Source organism: Blastomyces dermatitidis (assembly GCF_000003525.1).
Source record: "Blastomyces dermatitidis ER-3 genomic scaffold supercont1.4, whole genome shotgun sequence".
NCBI classification, from domain to species: domain Eukaryota; kingdom Fungi; phylum Ascomycota; class Eurotiomycetes; order Onygenales; family Ajellomycetaceae; genus Blastomyces; species Blastomyces dermatitidis.
In genome coordinates, this window is record NW_025544777.1 from 136,279 (window position 1) to 154,083 (window position 17,805).

General features: G+C 31.2%; 2 protein-coding genes across 2 annotated transcripts; one reads left to right on the forward strand and one right to left on the reverse strand.

The window, feature by feature from the left end:
* Positions 1-12,127: 12,127 nt before the first annotated feature.
* On the reverse strand, positions 12,128-12,460 carry BDCG_03888 (uncharacterized protein; the record flags this gene model as incomplete). The annotated part of the gene is made up of 1 exon (XM_045419558.1): positions 12,128-12,460. The coding sequence occupies one exon, from the start codon at positions 12,458-12,460 to the stop codon at positions 12,128-12,130; it is 333 nt and encodes a 110-aa protein (XP_045275827.1).
* On the forward strand, positions 12,177-16,936 carry BDCG_03889 (uncharacterized protein). Its single transcript, XM_045419559.1, has one exon. It carries the CDS (start codon positions 12,606-12,608, stop codon positions 16,296-16,298), a length of 3,693 nt encoding a protein of 1,230 aa, XP_045275828.1. The 5' UTR covers positions 12,177-12,605; the 3' UTR covers positions 16,299-16,936.
* The last annotated feature ends 869 nt before the right edge of the window (positions 16,937-17,805 follow it).

The window sequence follows — 17,805 nt, forward strand, 5'->3', positions numbered from 1 at the left end:
GATAATATTATTCAGTCTGATAAATACACTCACTATCTTTGAAATAATGATGAATACAATTCTTTATAAATAGAATGAAATCTCATGTCTTGTATATCTCAATAACATTCTAGTCTTTTCAAACTCATATAATGAATATCTGAAGCATCTCAATGAAGTGCTTATAACTCTGACAGAGTATAAGCTCTATATCAAATCAATCAAGTGTGTGTTTGAAATGAAAGAGTTGAAGTTCATAGAACATGTAGTGAGTGATAACTGTATACATCTCATCTCAGAGAAATTGAATGTTATAGTAAATTGACTGCAGCTGAGAAATATACATTATATATAACAGTTTCTTAAGTTGATCTCATACTACTGTAGATTTATCAAGAATTTTGCATGAATATCTGCATCACTCTCAGATCTCTTAAGAGAAACAGATGTAAATCTGTGAAAGAAGAAGTTTCATTCAATCATCTGAAATATCATGTGTGAAGAGACTTTTCTCACACTGACAAAATGTGTAATAATATTTTCAGTGCTTATTCAATCAGATTATAATAAATCTTTCTACATTGAGATAGATATATCTGAATGAGCTATTGAAGATGCTCTTCTACAGATGAGTAAGAACAGCAAGCTATACTCAGTGATATACAATGATAGAAAACTATCAGCCACTGAGCTCAATTACTCAGTGTATAAAAAGGAATTACTAGCAATCAAGCATGCACTGGCATTATAAGATAGATATATTAACAATAAGCATACAACAATGATGATCATGAATTATAAAAGTCTCATCTATCTACAATTAATGATAAAATCTTTCAAATACTTAGTATACTGAATCTCAGAGTTTCAAGTGTACAATCTTCATATCAAATACTGAAAGAAATTGAATGCTGTGATGTCTGATACAATCAGTCACAGACCTGACTTTATAAATAAGAATTCTGTGAATCAAGTATAAGAGATGTTCATGTTAAACATACTGAGAAGATACAAGGAATCAGAATGAGTGAACATTATAATCTCTTACTTAAAGAATGACAAGATATCAGATAACAAGTGTCTTATGAGAGTAGTAGAAGAAATACTTTTAAACTTCAAGCTGAAGAAATTGAAAAATGACATTGTGCTTTATTATGATCTAGAATACACAGAAGCTCTCTATCTAGAATCTTCATTTAGATATAACTTGATAACTCACATACACAAGGAATTCAGTCACTTAGAAAGCTCTGAACTCATAAGTGTACTTAAACTAAGAGTATACTGACCAAGCATGGCTGAGAATATTCAGATATATACTCACAAGTGTCTGAATTATCAGGTTGTGAAAGAATCTAAGAAAGGATTAGAATATGAGAAAGTACAATATCAGATGAAGTGTATAATATAATTATTTAAATAATGAGAGATGAATCTCATAGATATATTACTGCAAACACTAAATAGAAATCAATGAATAATCACTGCTATTAACTACACTACTGACTGATCAGTTATGAAAGCTGTTTCAGAGATAATAGAGAAGATGATGATGAAGTTTCTATATAATAAGATCTATGTCAACTATGAAATGCTGTGTGAGATTCTAACTGATATCAGTGTGAATCTTGTAGAAGAAGTAGTGAGACATTTCATGAGTCAGTTATAGACAAGATATTATAGAACAACATCATATTATTCACAGATAAATAGAAAGATGAAATACTTGAATGAAATCTTGAGTAATATGCTGATGAAATATCTAGTGAACAAGCCTATAAGACTATGAGATGAATATCTCAGACAGGCACTACTGATCACACAGATTTGACAGCATGCAGTTTTCAAGTGTTCATTATTCTATCTGTTGTATGAATTGCATCCGCACATTCTGAGAGATGCTTCAGAAAAGATGAGAAAGAAAACAGCAGTTACAGACACAGCAGTAGCAGTTGCAGATGCAACAGTCATGAACACAGAATCAAGATTGAAAGAGATCAGTCATGCACATGCAAAAGCTAACAAGTTACTTCTGAATCAAGCAATTTAATTGAAAAGAATACAAGACTCAGTAGTTAAGAAATTGAGTCTTAAGATAAAAACATAAGTTCTTATACACAATGAGAGTTCTGAGAAGTTTCAATCTAGATGATTTGAGTCATATAAAATGATCAAATCACATTCTCTGAGAATATACACATTGAACGAATCAGAGGAACAGATCTTACATAACTTAATAAATAATTTATAACTTATAAAAGTAAAGATATAAGATCTGAGCAGATTATGATTATCTACAGCACTATTATCAGTATTGAAAAAGAAGAGACTTATAATTGAAGAGTCTCACAAAGTAAGAGAAATCATAGACACTTATAAATCAGATGATCTCACTTATTTCAATCTTTTCACAATTATAAGAAGAGAATGAGAAGAAATGAAGAAATCAGATAAACATCATACTTCAATAAGTGATGAGACTGTATCTGATCATGTGATAACACACTGCAGATAGCAGAAATAACATAGTAAAAAGCAGTCTCAAAGCAGCAGACTTGCACATGAGTCAGATTGCAGAAGAAAAAGAAATTCAGAGTTGAATTCAACTGTTTACATCAGTTTAATTACAGAGATCACAGAGAATGAACTATCTGAAACATTTGCAGATATATGAGACTAAGTCATCTCAATCTCTGAGAATGCTCAGAGATTGAGTGAGATTAGTTTTAATGAGCTGTTCACTATAGTGATCTGAGCAGGTGAAGAGAGATAGTATAATGTATAAGACAGAATTACAAAAGATGAAAGCTGTCAAATCTAGTCACTGAACACTGTATTATATAGAGATTGCATAAGAGTAGTAACTAGCAGATAAACAAAAAGCATAAGAAAAGAAATAATGAATTGATCATCAACTGTAAGAGTTGATTATAAAAGACAAATGTTATCATACACATCTCATTCATTTTCATACATTATACATTTAATCTATTTCCAACACCACACCATCTGAAATACATCAAAAACAAAGGAAATCTCAAAACTCAAGATCTGCAAGGAATTCAAGGGCTGTAAGCTGCTCTTATAACAATGTCATACATGTCTCTGATTTCTCTACCACTCTGTGTATGATATTAATGTCATTTATCACAAGATTGACTGGAATACTAATATAGAAATGCACATGTGTATACATAGAGAAATTGAAGAAGAGCATGAAACTCACAGAATCAGAAGCCAGGGCAGAGAAGACAGAGATGAAAGAAATAGAAGAAGAACAAGATGCAGAAATGAATGAATAACAGCAGAAGTCACTCAGAACTGAATACTTACAATCTGATATACATACAACCTTTTCTGCAGAGAAGGAAGAGAAAGCAACAGAAGAAGCTTGAGAGTGAAAGAGAGTAATCTCAGTGATGTTATCATCTTCTATTAGAATGATCTCTGACACTGAAGTAACTAAGAACTATTATTAGTGTATAAAAATTGTAAAATCAGAGATGAGAACAGTTACTGAATAAACACTCACTGATCTTAAAGTTGTATATACAATTACAACACATACAAGGCTTCTCAGAAAGAGAGAGAGAGACACAGAGAAATGCAGAAAGCAGAATACAGCATATAAATAACTTATTCTTATAATGATATTTCAGACAAGATGTATAAGCCTCACATCTGCAGATGTAAAAGAGTATAATATCTATGTTTCTGTTTCTGAAAACACAGATATCTTTTATCTGTATCACAAAGTCAGATGACAGATATCAGACAATAGACTGATATAGATCTATTATCTTAAAGAAATTTATCAGAGTAAATGTCTCTGTAATATTAAACTTTACAGTTATGAAAAGCTTCTTGATATCTGTGAATATTATGACTTTATACACAGTAAAACTCATAACAATTTTCTCTAAGAACAGAAAAATCAGCATTAGAAAGAAAAGATGAAAAAGAAAAAGACTTATAATCTCAATACTGTTAAAGAGAGAGATGATTCTCTGATATACATAAATAATTGTCTCATTATAAATATTTAAAATAAATATAATAATCAGTGTCTGTGACTGAGCTTCAGATAGTCATGTTATACATAGTCTTCATATAATAAATCATTCTGAAAGTTGATAAGAAGAGCAGAAGTATACACACTGAGAAACATATTTTATTAAGTCTACACAATATCTTCTTGAAACAGAGAGAGCTGATAATGAAAGCAGAGACAGCAAAACCAGGAGTAGCAGAACTGAGGGTCGCGGGAACAGAGGTAACAGAAGTGGAAGAATCAGACACAGAAGCAAGTGTAGAAGATTAAAGAGATAACAGCAGAAGAGACAGAGAGAGATGTGAGAGACTCAGCTACACATAGACTGACCGTGTGACCGTGTCTGGAACCAGGACCAGATTTTTTGATAGTCTCATTACCAATTCGACTGATCTCATTACACGGTTTTAACATTAGATAGTAGTCTCATACTGTCTCAGTGAGACTTACTGTCTACTCTTGTCACATTTTTCAAATGAGACTATGATTTCCACTTCTCAATTTAAATTATTTTTATTGCTTTAAATGACTTTAAATCTCATTTGAGCATTATCAAAAAGTGTTACTTTTTAAAAAATTAAAAATAGTCTAAAAAAAACCTTAAAATGTCTAAAAATAGTCACTTTATATCAAGAATGAGACTAAATGAGATTAAATGAGATCACTTTCTCATTTTTTTCAAGTCATGGTTTCATTTTAAGATCTGATATATAGTCACTTTACCTGTTTTTTGAATAGCCAGTCCCAGCGGGATTCACGCCAAGAAATGTATGAGACCAGATCAAATGAGATCAAACGTGAAATTCATGGTCTCAGCGGCCAGTCTAGCTACACATAGCACAGATAATTCCTTCATTATTACATTCTTCAGGTTCTCAATCAATGATTCAACATTGAGTTCACTATCATCAGCAGATGCAGATCTGTCAACATATAAAGATTCTATATAAGTAAAAACAAACATATCAGTATCTGCATTCATGTAAAATCATGCCAGAAAATATGATCAGAAACCTGCTGAGAAGAAAAAACAGTCAAGAGTGTATAAGAAGATGAAGAAGATGTGTCATTCATAATAATATGTTCTGATAATTATTAGAAGATAAACAAGTTCTGATCACATTTCACAATGTATTACACTTACTGCTAACAAACTGCTCAGTATGAGCACTACAATGACACTTGTTATGAGAACAGAGAGTCATTGCCAGAAACATGTACAATGTAATAGATGAATGAATAGAAAGAGTTAAACAGAAGAAGAGATAGAAATCTTGAATAATGATGATATTTGATGATAATGAAGAAGATAATTAAAGAATGAAAAAAGTTAGTGAATGAGTGATGTAATATAGTGAAAGTTTCTTTGTGAGAATGTATACAGAATACTAGTCAAATCAGAAATATATCATACAATTGTGAAATGCTAGTGACAAGCTAATCTGCATGAAGCTAGAGTGTACAACATGATCACATGAGCATGATTAAATCTGGTGAAGGAGAATGTGATTTGAAAGAACATATGATCATCAGATAATAACACGACCGCTTCCGAACTACTAGCTTATGAGTGTAAAGAGGGCCATAGCGGCCACTAATTAATTTAGTGTATGATATTACAATATATAAGAAGCCGGCGTACGCCTATAATTGTACGCTGGTGTAAGCAATCTTTGAATCACAGAGCAGATCTTCAATTCAAATTATACAATGAAGTTATTACTATAATAATCACTGATTATAATAATAATGTTACACTATATACAAAGCACTGATATATAATAATAAATGAAATTATCACTCATAACTGATTAATATTCAAAGACTTTCTCATTCAATGATTTATACATAATCTGAAGACTCATGTATAAACATTTATTTAAATCTATCTTAAGAATCTATATTAAGAAATTTCAAAGACATTTATTCTCAAGATCAATCTTAATAATCTTATTAATAATCTTATTCACTACAAGACAGTTATCAGATTAAATGATAATAAAAAGAGAATGTTAGCAAAAGAAGCTGAAAAAGAAAAGACAAAGAATATGAATACTGAAAAGTCTGAGAAACAGCAGTCTATAGATAATTGAAGAGAAAACATCTTCTACATTCATTGAAAAGACACATTTGATTCAGATCTTAAACGTAAATATTACAGTTACTGAGGTCACACTGAGATAGTCTGCTACTATAAGAATTGAAAGACTCAATCACGGAAATGATAAAATATCAATCACTTCAGTATTGAATATTATGCACAAAAGCACACAGTCTCTGAAGAAAAAGTGAAAAATGACAGCTTTACAGAAACTGTAAAACATCTGTCTGTAATATGTGAAAAGACTCTGTTAACAATCTGTAGAGATCTTCTATCTATAATATCTAGACACTGCGGCCTTCTACATCATATTATTTGACAAGAGTGTGTTTAAATACATACACACTCTCATTGATGAGAAAGGTCTCAGATCAGTAGAAGAAATAAACAGTGAGTTAATTACTTATATAAATGTGAGAAAAGCTTATATTCACATTAATAAAATAAAACTTAATCTTCTCAATATCTGTTACATACTAAGAGTATCTTGCAATCTTCTAAGCTTCAGTCAACTTATTGATGAGAGTTTTAATTTTTAACATCTTCATGATAAGAATCATTAACTAATTGAATTTGAAATGATTGATGAAAATGATTAAAAATTTTATACAGTGATAATCAATTACAATGTCTACTCTATTTATAGCATCTGAGAGGCCACTCTTGCCTAGACTGACCGTGTGACCGTGTCTGGGACCAGAACCAGAATTTTTGATAGTCTCATTGTCAATTCAACAGATCTCATTACATGGTTCTAACATTAGATAGTAGTTTCATACTGTCTCAGTGAGACTTACTGTCTACTCTTGTCACATTTTTCAAATGAGATCATGATTTCCACTTCTCAATTTAAATTATTTTTATTGCTTTAAATGACTTTAAATCTCATTTGAGTGTTATCAAAAAGCATTACTTTTTAAAAAATTAAAAATAGTCTAAAAAAAACCTTAAAATGTCTAAAAATAGTAACTTTATGTCAAGAATGAAACTAAATGGGACCAAATGAGATCACTTTCTCATTTTTTTCAAGTCATGGTTTCATTTTGAGATCTGATATATAGTCACTTTGCATGTTTATTTAATGATTAGTCCCAGCGGGATTCATGCCAAGAAATGTATGAGACCAGACAAAATGAAATCAAATGCGAAATTCATGGTCCCGGCGGCCAGTCTACTCTTGCCGTAGTTGTAAAAACTGTCTTAAATTACATATTGTCACATGTAATATACATTACATCAATATTAAACATTATTACATTTACAATACTGTCACTGCAGATGTTATTAAAATTATACAGATAGATATTATTAGCATGACTGTGAACACTCTAATAAAAGCTCTGAAGGCATTCTGATAGATACAGAGTCTTATCAGTCTGCTATATTTACAGTAGTTTATTTATTCATTCATTTTACTATTTTCTTTATTTTTATTCTTCAACTCTTGTTAGGTAGGTCTCTATGAAATCTTTGACAGAAGACACTATTATTTTTATATGTAATATTCTTTCTTCAGTTATAGAACTACTCTGCTGAGTTGTAAATGTCTACTCAGTAGAGCAGTAGTTAAGAAAGATGTTGAATTCTCTCTCTACAGATTAACTGCTTCTGTATAAGTAAGGTGTTCACTGATCACTTGATGAATATCTACATATATAAAAGCCCGTATAATAAATAGATCTTAATAATGAATCAACTACTACATTATATCATCTTCATTAAAATTGTGATTCAATGAATAATTTTAAACAATTACAGTTAAAGAAAGTTTTTTTTACAATTCACAGATAAACTGACCCTGTGACTGTGTCTGAGATCAGAATCAGAATATTTAATAATCTTATTATCAATTTGATTAATCTTATTACATGATTTTAAAATTAGATAGTAGTCTTATACTGTTTTATTAAGACTTACTGTCTACTCTTATCACATTTTTCAAATGAGATCATGATTTTCACTTCTTAATTTAAATTTCTTTTATTGCTTTAAATGACTTCAAATCTCATTTAAGTGTTATCAAAAAGTGTTACTTTTAAAAAAATTAAAAAATAGTCTAAAAAAAACCTTAAAATGTCTAAAATGTCTAAAAATAGTGACTTTATACAAAGAATAAGACTAAATAAGATTAAATGAGATTACTTTCTTATTTTTTCTAAGTCATGATCTTATTTTAAGATCTGATGAATAGTTACTTTGCATGTTTTTTTAAGACTTAGTTTCAGCGGGATTCACGCCAAGAAATGTATGAGACTAGATTAAATGAGATCAAATACAAAATACATAGTCTCAGTGACCAGTCTATTTACAGATATCTCTAAAAATTATGTATAAAAACTCAATTCAAAAGTATTTACGTATTTTTTTTAAAGAAATAATTTAATTCTATGAAAAATACTTAAAAATATTGTTTATTAAAATAAATTTATTGACAGATTCAGAAAATTCCTCTATTTTCAATATTAAAAGTAATATTTCGTAAATAAATAATAAGTTCTTTGAAAGTTTTTTCACAGAAATTATCTGCAGTTCAGTTAACTCTTTCAAAGTTTCTGTAATAAAGTGAACAGAGATTGAAGTATATAAGTTTTTAATTCTTTCAGTTATAATAAGCAGTTGCTGATTAACAGAGATTAAAATGTAAGAATAAGTACTTACAGATAATTGTTCAGAGATTTATAACTTGATATAATATATACTGATAACTACTAAAAGTATTCACAGTAAAAAAATAAATGTAAAGATTCAATGTATAATAGTATTTAAGTTAAGTTATAAATAGTAGTTACAAACTTCAGTCTATATAAATTGTGTGTAGTCAACAGCTGTTAACTCTATTAATTATATAAAAATTGAAATAAAGATATAAAATTCATAAGAAGCAGAATTTCTTATAATAAAATTATTATTTAATATTAATACTGTGTAATAACATTAATTAATTTAATAATAAAATTGTTAAATATTTTAATTATGATTTCTGATATAATCACTAGTCAGTCTATATATTACAGTATTTTTTATACTAAAAAGTTGATTTTTCTATAAGAAATAGAGAGATCAAAAACGCTAGTTATATTATATTATATATATCTCATTTTATTATAAATAAATCAACTTTTTCAATAAAAAACACTGTAATATAATTTCAGTGACTGACTAATTAATGCAGTCACTCAGTATTATTTTAATATGAGAAATTTAAATATGTGAGTTTGAAATCAGCAGAAAATACATTATATTCAGAACTTAAGTATTTTAAATTATAATAAATATAAAAATGTATTAATTACTGCAATGAATTACTCTATTTTTCAGAGCTGAGAAGTTATTATTATGTACATAATATATTCACTTATCACTCATTTATATTTTTTATATTTTTATTTTCTTAATATAATTTCAATATTTGTATTTTCTTTTATATAATTAATATTTAATCTGTATTTAATATTATAGAAGAATTTATTATACAAGAATTTATTATATACTTTACTTGTATATAAGTATAATAAAAGAATAATAATATTAATAATAATAATAATAATAATATTATAAGATAATTTTATATAATATTATATATATTATTTTAAATTTATAAAATTAAATAACTGACTCTGCAGTCTGTATTAGACTAACTGTATAACTGTATCTGAGATCAGAATCAGAATATTTGATAGTCTTATTATTAATTTAATTAATCTCATTACATAGTAGACTGATCACTGAGATTATTAACTTTATATTTGATCTTATTTAATCTAATCTCATACATTTCTTGATGTGAATCCTGCTGAGACTAATTATTAAAAAAACATGCAAAGTAACTATTTATCAAATCTCAAAATGAAATCATGACTTAGAAAAAATAAGAAAGTGATTTCATTTAATTTTATTTAGTCTCATTCTTAACATAAAGTTACTATTTTTAGACATTTTATGATTTTTCTTAGACTATTTTTAGTTTTTTAAAAAGTAACACTTTTTGATAGCACTCAAATGAGATTTAAAGTCATTTAAAGCAATAAAAAGAATTTAAATTGAGAACTGAAAATAATGATCTTATTTGAAAAATGTGATAAGAGTAGATAGTAAGTCTTACTAAAATAATATGAAACTACTATCTAATCTTAAAACTGTGTAATGAGATTAATTAAATTAATAATAAGATTATCAAATATTCCGATTATAATCTCAGACACAGTCACACGGTCAGTCTATTACACAGTATTAAGATTAGATAGTAGTTTTATTCTATCTTAGTAAAACTTACTATCTACTTTTATTATATTTTAAAATAAGACTATGATTTTAACTTCTCAATTTAAATTTATTTTATTGCTTTAAATGACTTTAAATCTTATTTAAGTGTTATCAAATATTGTTACTTTTTAAAAAATTAAAAATAGTCTAAAAAAACTTTAAAATCTCTAAAAATAGTAACTTTATATCAAGAATCAGACTAAATAAAATTAAATAAGATCACTTTCTCAATTTTTCTAAGTTATAGTCTTATTTTAAGATCTGATTAATAGTTACTTTTTATGTTTTTTTAATAATTAATCTTAGTGAGATTCACAGTAAGAAATGTATAAGATCAGATTAAATAAAATTAAATATAAATTTTATAATTTTATCAGTTAGTTTAATCTATATAATTAATTTAATAATAATGATAAATATAATAAAAATATTAAAAGAGAGATAAAAATAGTGAAAGTAATAGAAAAAATTACAAAGTGATAAAGTAAAAACAATTAGATTAACTATGTAACTGTGTCTAAGATTAAAATCAGAATATTAAATAATTTCATTACTAATTTAATTAATCTTATTATATAGTTTTAAGATTAGATAGTATATTTATACTATCTTAGTAGAACTTACTATCTACTATTATTATATTTTTCAAATAAGATTATAATTTTCACTTCTTAATTTAAATTCTTTTTATTACTTTAAATGACTTTAAATCTCATTTAAGTATTATTAAAAAGCATTACTTTTTAAACAATTAAACATAGTTTAAAAGAAACCTTAAAATGTCTAAAAATAGAAACTTGATATTAAGAATGAAACTAAATAAGATTAAATAAGATTACTTTCTTATTTTTTCTAAGTTATAATCTTATTTTAAAATCTGATAAATAGTCACTTCACATGTTTTTTTAATAATTAGTCTCAGTAGAATTCATGCTAAGAAATATATAAAATCAGATTAAATACAATTAAATATGAAATTCATAATCTCAGTAGTCAGTCTAAAAACAGTGATATTTTTAAAAAGAAATCAGAGATAAATAATTACTAAAATAATATTATTAAGTAGATATTATTAAATATTTTTAGTAAAATATATGTAATAATATATTATAGTATTTTTTATATAAAAAAGTTGATTTTTCTATAATAAATAAAGAGGTAAAATTTTTTTCTTATAATAAATTTAATTATAGTAGTTAATTTATATAGAAAATTTCAATTAAAAATAATATTATAATTTTTAATTTATTTATATTATACTTCAAAAATATTGTTATTTTTTATAAAATATTATTTTAAATTAATTTATTTCTATTTAAATTAATTTTATTTTAAAAAATATTTAATAAAGTTATAAAATTATATTTTTAATAATTATTTTAAATTTATAAAATTTTAAATATTATTAATAGTAAAAAAGTATTTTATTTATTTTATTTATTAATTTATTATTTTCTTTTAAACTTTATTTAATATTTAATTAATTAATTATTTTTCATTTTTAATTTAACTTCTTTAATTTAATAAATAAAATGATAATAAAATATATTAAATTTTTCAATTAAAAGTATAATTTTTTATTTTAAATTATATTTATATATATTATAAACTTATTTTTCAATAATCTGATTTTTAATAAATATGTTGAAATGAATTAATTCATAAAAATGATGTGATTGATGAAAATGATAAAAATAACATTATTTTGATAATCATGTTGTGATGAGATGCACTCACCTACAGATCTGGTGGGTTTTTAGCGTAGGCACGTGTAGTCTGTTTCTCATTCTCACCGCCTCTTGGCTCAAACGCGCTTTCTCCCGAACTCTGTCCACCCTGCCAACTGTGCCCGCCATTTCCGCTTCATCCTCATAATCAATTGCCTGGCAAGCTCTCTGTCCCGCTCCACCTCGCCGGTTGTCGGTGTTTTGAAGTGCCACACTCGGTTTGACCGAATATTCGGCCCGCGGCCTGCCTAAGCGCACCACTTGCCCACGGATCGCGATCAAAACGTCATATTTCCCAGCATCAGGTTTAGTCCCAACATCCTGGTATCCCCGCACCATATTGCATCAAGCTCGCCTTATTCAAAGGATGGTTCTATACAAATGGATTTCATATGGAGGCTATCATCCGACCGATATTTCTAAATCACCCCACGTTACCTATCTGCGCCTGACTTTACGTCGCTGCACTTTTTGAGCTCCCAAAATGCTCGGAAGACTTTTAAATACTGCGGCGTCGTCGCTCAATCCCGCTGCATACAGCTCTCGAAATTCGTCTCAGCTTGAATCTGTGACCGAGGAAGAACATACTTCTGGCCTCTTGTTCCCAGACTCTACTCACCTTCGACGATCGAATACTCACGCCTACCCGCTACAAACTAGCGTCTTGTCCCCAAATGCGTCCGCGGCGAGCAGCTTCGACGATCGAGGTGGATTCGAGTTAGACGCAACAAAAGATTTTAGAGTCATCGTTGCCCAGAATGCCCTGGGCGATCGTGATGAACCTTGTATCCTCCTCGACAGCCAAGATGTAAATGCCCCTGGTGGAACTGTCGGGCTTGGCCTCAATCCACGGCCGTCCCAACAAGGGCATAGCCACTCTCGAAGCTCAAGCCTGTCAAAACCCTCAAGGAGGGCTACAGCTCTCAAACCTCATGCATTAGATGTAAATCAATTTTCCGGATCATCTAGCCTCAGAGAAGCAGACTCCTCGATGTCCGGTGCTCTATTCCGTGCGAGGTATCGAAGTTCGACATTTTCACCCACCTCCGAGGATAGTAGGTCTTGTCAAAACCGCATGACGGCTGATTCAAACGAATCTGGCCTTTTAAACTGCATTTTTGGTAGCAGTGCTTTTAGCTATCGTGGATCTTCCACAAAAATGCATATCCTTCCAGCGGAAACGGAGTCAACTGGGGATGTCGAAGGATTCAGTGCTCACAGCCTCAATCGTCGTCTTCCACTCCCCCGCGCACATACTAGTGGACATAGTTCGAGCTCATCTAGTTCATCACAGGAAAGATTACGTGTGGGACAGGATATCAGGCCCTCCACTACCACGAAAGTGACCATCCTTGTAACGAGGATGTTCAGTGTCAACCTTCCTGAGAGCCGCAATCCTTCAATGGATCAATCTGAACAATTATATTCGCCAAATTCTCAGCAATTTAGGGATTCAGAATTTCCATTTCTGGATGCAATGAAACGGAAAAAAATAAAGGAAAAGAAGACGCCCATGTATGCAGTTGCAATAACGATTAAATTGCCCCTTGCAAGTCGCAGTAATGGACGTCCAGCATCTCGGTGGGCGGCTCCAGGACAGCCTCCGGGGTGGATTTCAGCCTCCCTTGATTCAGATCATAAATACCTCGGAGGCTTTTTCGACGACAATGCTGGACTTGCGACTTCTAACCTAGATGACAGAATCGATATCTTGGTTGATCATTGGGATGTCATCACACGCACCTTGTCACATCTTGAGAAGTTAGCAAGTAAAGAAATTCTTACTGCTCTGAAACGAGTCGATTACTTTTCAACTCAGCAACCAAAGCCTGCCAAAGCACCTAATATGCAGCGAACAAACCAAACTATTGTGCAACTTCCTCCAAGGGTTTTATCAGGCGTGTCGAACCTTAGATCCGAGGCTGTACGCGCCACTCAAAGGATTAGCACGGCCCTACGAATTCCCCATGTTGCAACCGGCCAAGGTCGATGGGGTGTTTGGAGAGAAGAAGCCAGGTGGATCGCTAAATTACTAAGTGATAAGGAACATAATTTTTTTTTCTTGGTGCTAATAACTGCATTTCTGGGAAATCATACTGAGTGGCTGAGCTCTCTTGGCCCTGACTGGCATAGGCGACGATATTACCTACAGCAGAGGGCTCACCAAGATACAGAACCATCTATACCCAGTCGCACCGTTATTGTTTCAACTGATAAAATGACTGCTAGACGATTGATTTTTGTTCTCTCTGCATTCTTGCCAACCCAACAACGATCAGATGCATTTGCATCACCTTTACGACCTGGCACGTCAACTTCCCTATGTCCTGTTTCCCAGAGTCCTCCCAGTGCTCCTCTTTTGAGACAGGAATCTCTTCGACGCACAATCAACAGACGCACACGAGCTCGACAGCTTCATGATGACGAGGTTGACGACCATAGACGTTCACCAAGCGCCTCATCAACTGAAGCCGGGATTATTCCATTGGATGATGTTGATTTCGTCAAGTGTGCGGATCATTACAAATCCCGGAGAGACTCTGATGTTCGATCTATTAGGACGGCTAGCCTACCCATACCGTCTAACGATGCTAGCACCAGAAAGAGCTCCACTGCTACCATTGCTGCTGCTGCACCTGGCACTGCCACCCCAGTTCCACACTTTGCATCCCAGCGAGGTAGACGTGGTGCTATTGGAGGGAGGCGTTTAGCTTTAGATACTAATGGAAGCGCAGCCTCTGCCAATCTTTTGCAGAACCTCCGTAGAAGTGAAGGTTCCAATCTCGCTTCGGAAGGAGGCGAACATCAGCCCTCTGGTAGATGGGGTGGCTTGCTTTTGGGGCTTTGGGGTTCCCGCGAGTCCGCTACTTCTCCAAATAGAGCTGATTCACCGTTAGTTGGGAGCCTAAAAGGCAAAACCCCAGCATCTGGCCCTGATGGAAACCAAGACAGGCAGGAAGCAATAAGTAACGGAACAAGGGAAGAAATCGCTAACGATACTGTTAAAACGTCTGATAACATATCCGTTCCAACATTTCCTCCACCTAACGCGGCTTTATCTGAGTCAGTTGACTCGCGAGATGCGAGACCGAAACCGGATATCCAAATGCCCAACTCTCCCATGAAACTCTCGGTGGGTTTACACGATGGTGTGATCGATGTTGATGTACCTTTGCCTGGATTTATCTCTCTGTCTTCTTCGGGAGACTCAACATTAGCATCACCCAAAAAGACCCGCACCTCAATCACTAGTCTTGATGGTATTGGTTCAGTCCATAGTTTTGGTTCTGGATTCCATCTCGTGAATAATAGGGAGTACGATGGAGTGCATGTCAATGTCGCAGGTTGGTTAAAGCGCTGCCATGAAGATTTCCTTCTTCAAGCTGTCCACCCGTACCACACATTGGAAGCAGATATCAAACGTGCGATGTCTGCTGAACCTACTCCGCCTCATATTCTATTACCTTTCCTTTCCGACTTTGACGGAACCCTCCTTGAGAAGTGGGTTGATGTATGTACCACGCTCGTTGCAGATACAAAAACCTTTACCGTGAAGAAATTGCGCTTGCGACGCAGAATCACAACCAACCGTTCTCGAACAGCTTCTCATTCTCGAGATAATTCCCGTCAACCTTCACTATACGAGGCTCCTGAAACACCGTCTTCCACTTCGCAATCTCCAAACTTCTTCTCTGGGGCTACCAAGACACCAACCTCTCCTCGATCACCGCGACTAGACCCGTTCGATGTAGAAGAAATCTTTGTCGAAGAACCGGTTATGGACCTTGACCCAACCCTCGTTGATGCTATCGAGAAAGTTTTAGCACGGAGCGGAGAATCGTCCCTAGCTCATTCTAGGGCACCATCGCCAAATCGCAATCGTAAGGATAAACCAAGCAACCAAGGGTCAGACAAACAGGCCGCCAACCCACAAGCGGAGCCTATCTCATCCGTCGAAGTTCCGCGGAATAAATGTAGACGTATAGTCCTAGGTGCCCTTGAGGAAGTTGTCCGCAGCGTGGCAGGGGAACATGGCCAGGAAGAACCAGCTTCTGTCACTGGCAACGTTCCAGGAATGCCCTCGTCCCGTCGTGGAAATGGCACAGGCGCAGTCGCAGATAACACCTTGAGAGAAGGGATAAGGAAATGGCTCATCGATATCGAAGAAGCTTGCTAACATTTACCAGTTTACACTATTTAACCCGATCATACTCTACGCTAAAGCTATTTCATTGCGTCACAGTGCCTTTTTTCCAGGTCTGTCTTGTTCGTCTTGAAAGTTTATCCCGGAATATTCTCTCTTTCTTCAACCATTTATTTCGTTATTTTCGGCGCGCTACATTTTGTAAATACTTTGACATTTTAATACTTTTTGGTGTTGCTGTTGGTTTTCGCACGACACTCATGAGCCGGAAGGCGCCGGGGTGCCTGCAGCCATTTTTGTTTCCCCCTCATTATTTTGCTCTGGAGCGTATGATACCCTGTCTTTTCATTTGTGCTTATTCTGTTTCGTGAGACACGTCTCAGTACCTGCGAACTTTCAGTTCTAACACAATTCTCCTCAATTCTTTTCCCTAGCTGCATGCGACTTGCATGCTTTATGAGCATATATTTTAATATTTGTCTCTTGTCATTACATTATGTCTATCTTTGTATCTTTTTGCATCAAACTTTATGTGTCACTGCTGTCTTGAGTTATATATTTTATTTTAGCATTTATCTTCTATTTACTGAATTTATATATAGTAATTTACTTTGCAATTTGAAGTTATTTATTCTACATTTTAATGTTCATATTTCATATTTTATTTTTTATACAAGTATATAACCTTCTATTTCTGATAATATTTAATATTTCAGAATTATCAGATAATAGTTTATAAATAAATATATTAATATATTTTAAAATTATTCACATTATTTAAGTATTTAAATGTTTAAAAAAGTATTAAATATTTAATTATAATTAATAATAAATCTGAGATTAAATTATTGATTAAAATATATATAAAAAATATTAATATTATTATAAAATATAATATATATATAAAAACTTTTATTATAGTAATTATTATTTTTTAAAAAAAAAAATTAATAATTATTTAATAAATTAAATTTAATTAAAAAATATTTAAAAAATAATAATATATAAAATAATAATTTTAATAATAAATTAAGAAAATAAATAGTAAAATAAATATTAAAAAATTTATTTTATTTAGAAAGATTTTTTTAAATAATTATTTAAATATATTTTAATATTAATATATAATGAAGGTAATATAATATAATAGTTAGTTATTTATCAAGATCTATCTATTATACAGTTCTTTATATATGTAGATATTTATTAAGTAATCAGTGAATATCTTACTTATATAAAAGTAGTCAGTCTGTAGAGAGAGAATTTAACATTTCTCTTAACTACTACTTTACTAAGCAGATATTTACAACTCAGTAGAGCAGTTCTATAACTGAAGAAAGAATATTATATATAAAAATAATAGTGTCTTCTATTAAAGATTTAGTGAAGAACTAACAAGAGTTGAAGAATAAAAATAAAGAAAACAGTAAAATAAATAAATGAATAAACTATTATAGAGATAGCAGATTAATAAGACTCTGTATCTATCAGAATATCTTCAGAGCTTTTATTAAAGTGTTCACAGTTATGCTGATAATAT

Coding starts and splice junctions, on each gene's coding strand:
- BDCG_03889 (XM_045419559.1), top strand. CDS start 12,606: ATGCTCGGAAGACTTTTAAATACTGCGGCGTCGTCGCTCAATCCCGCT.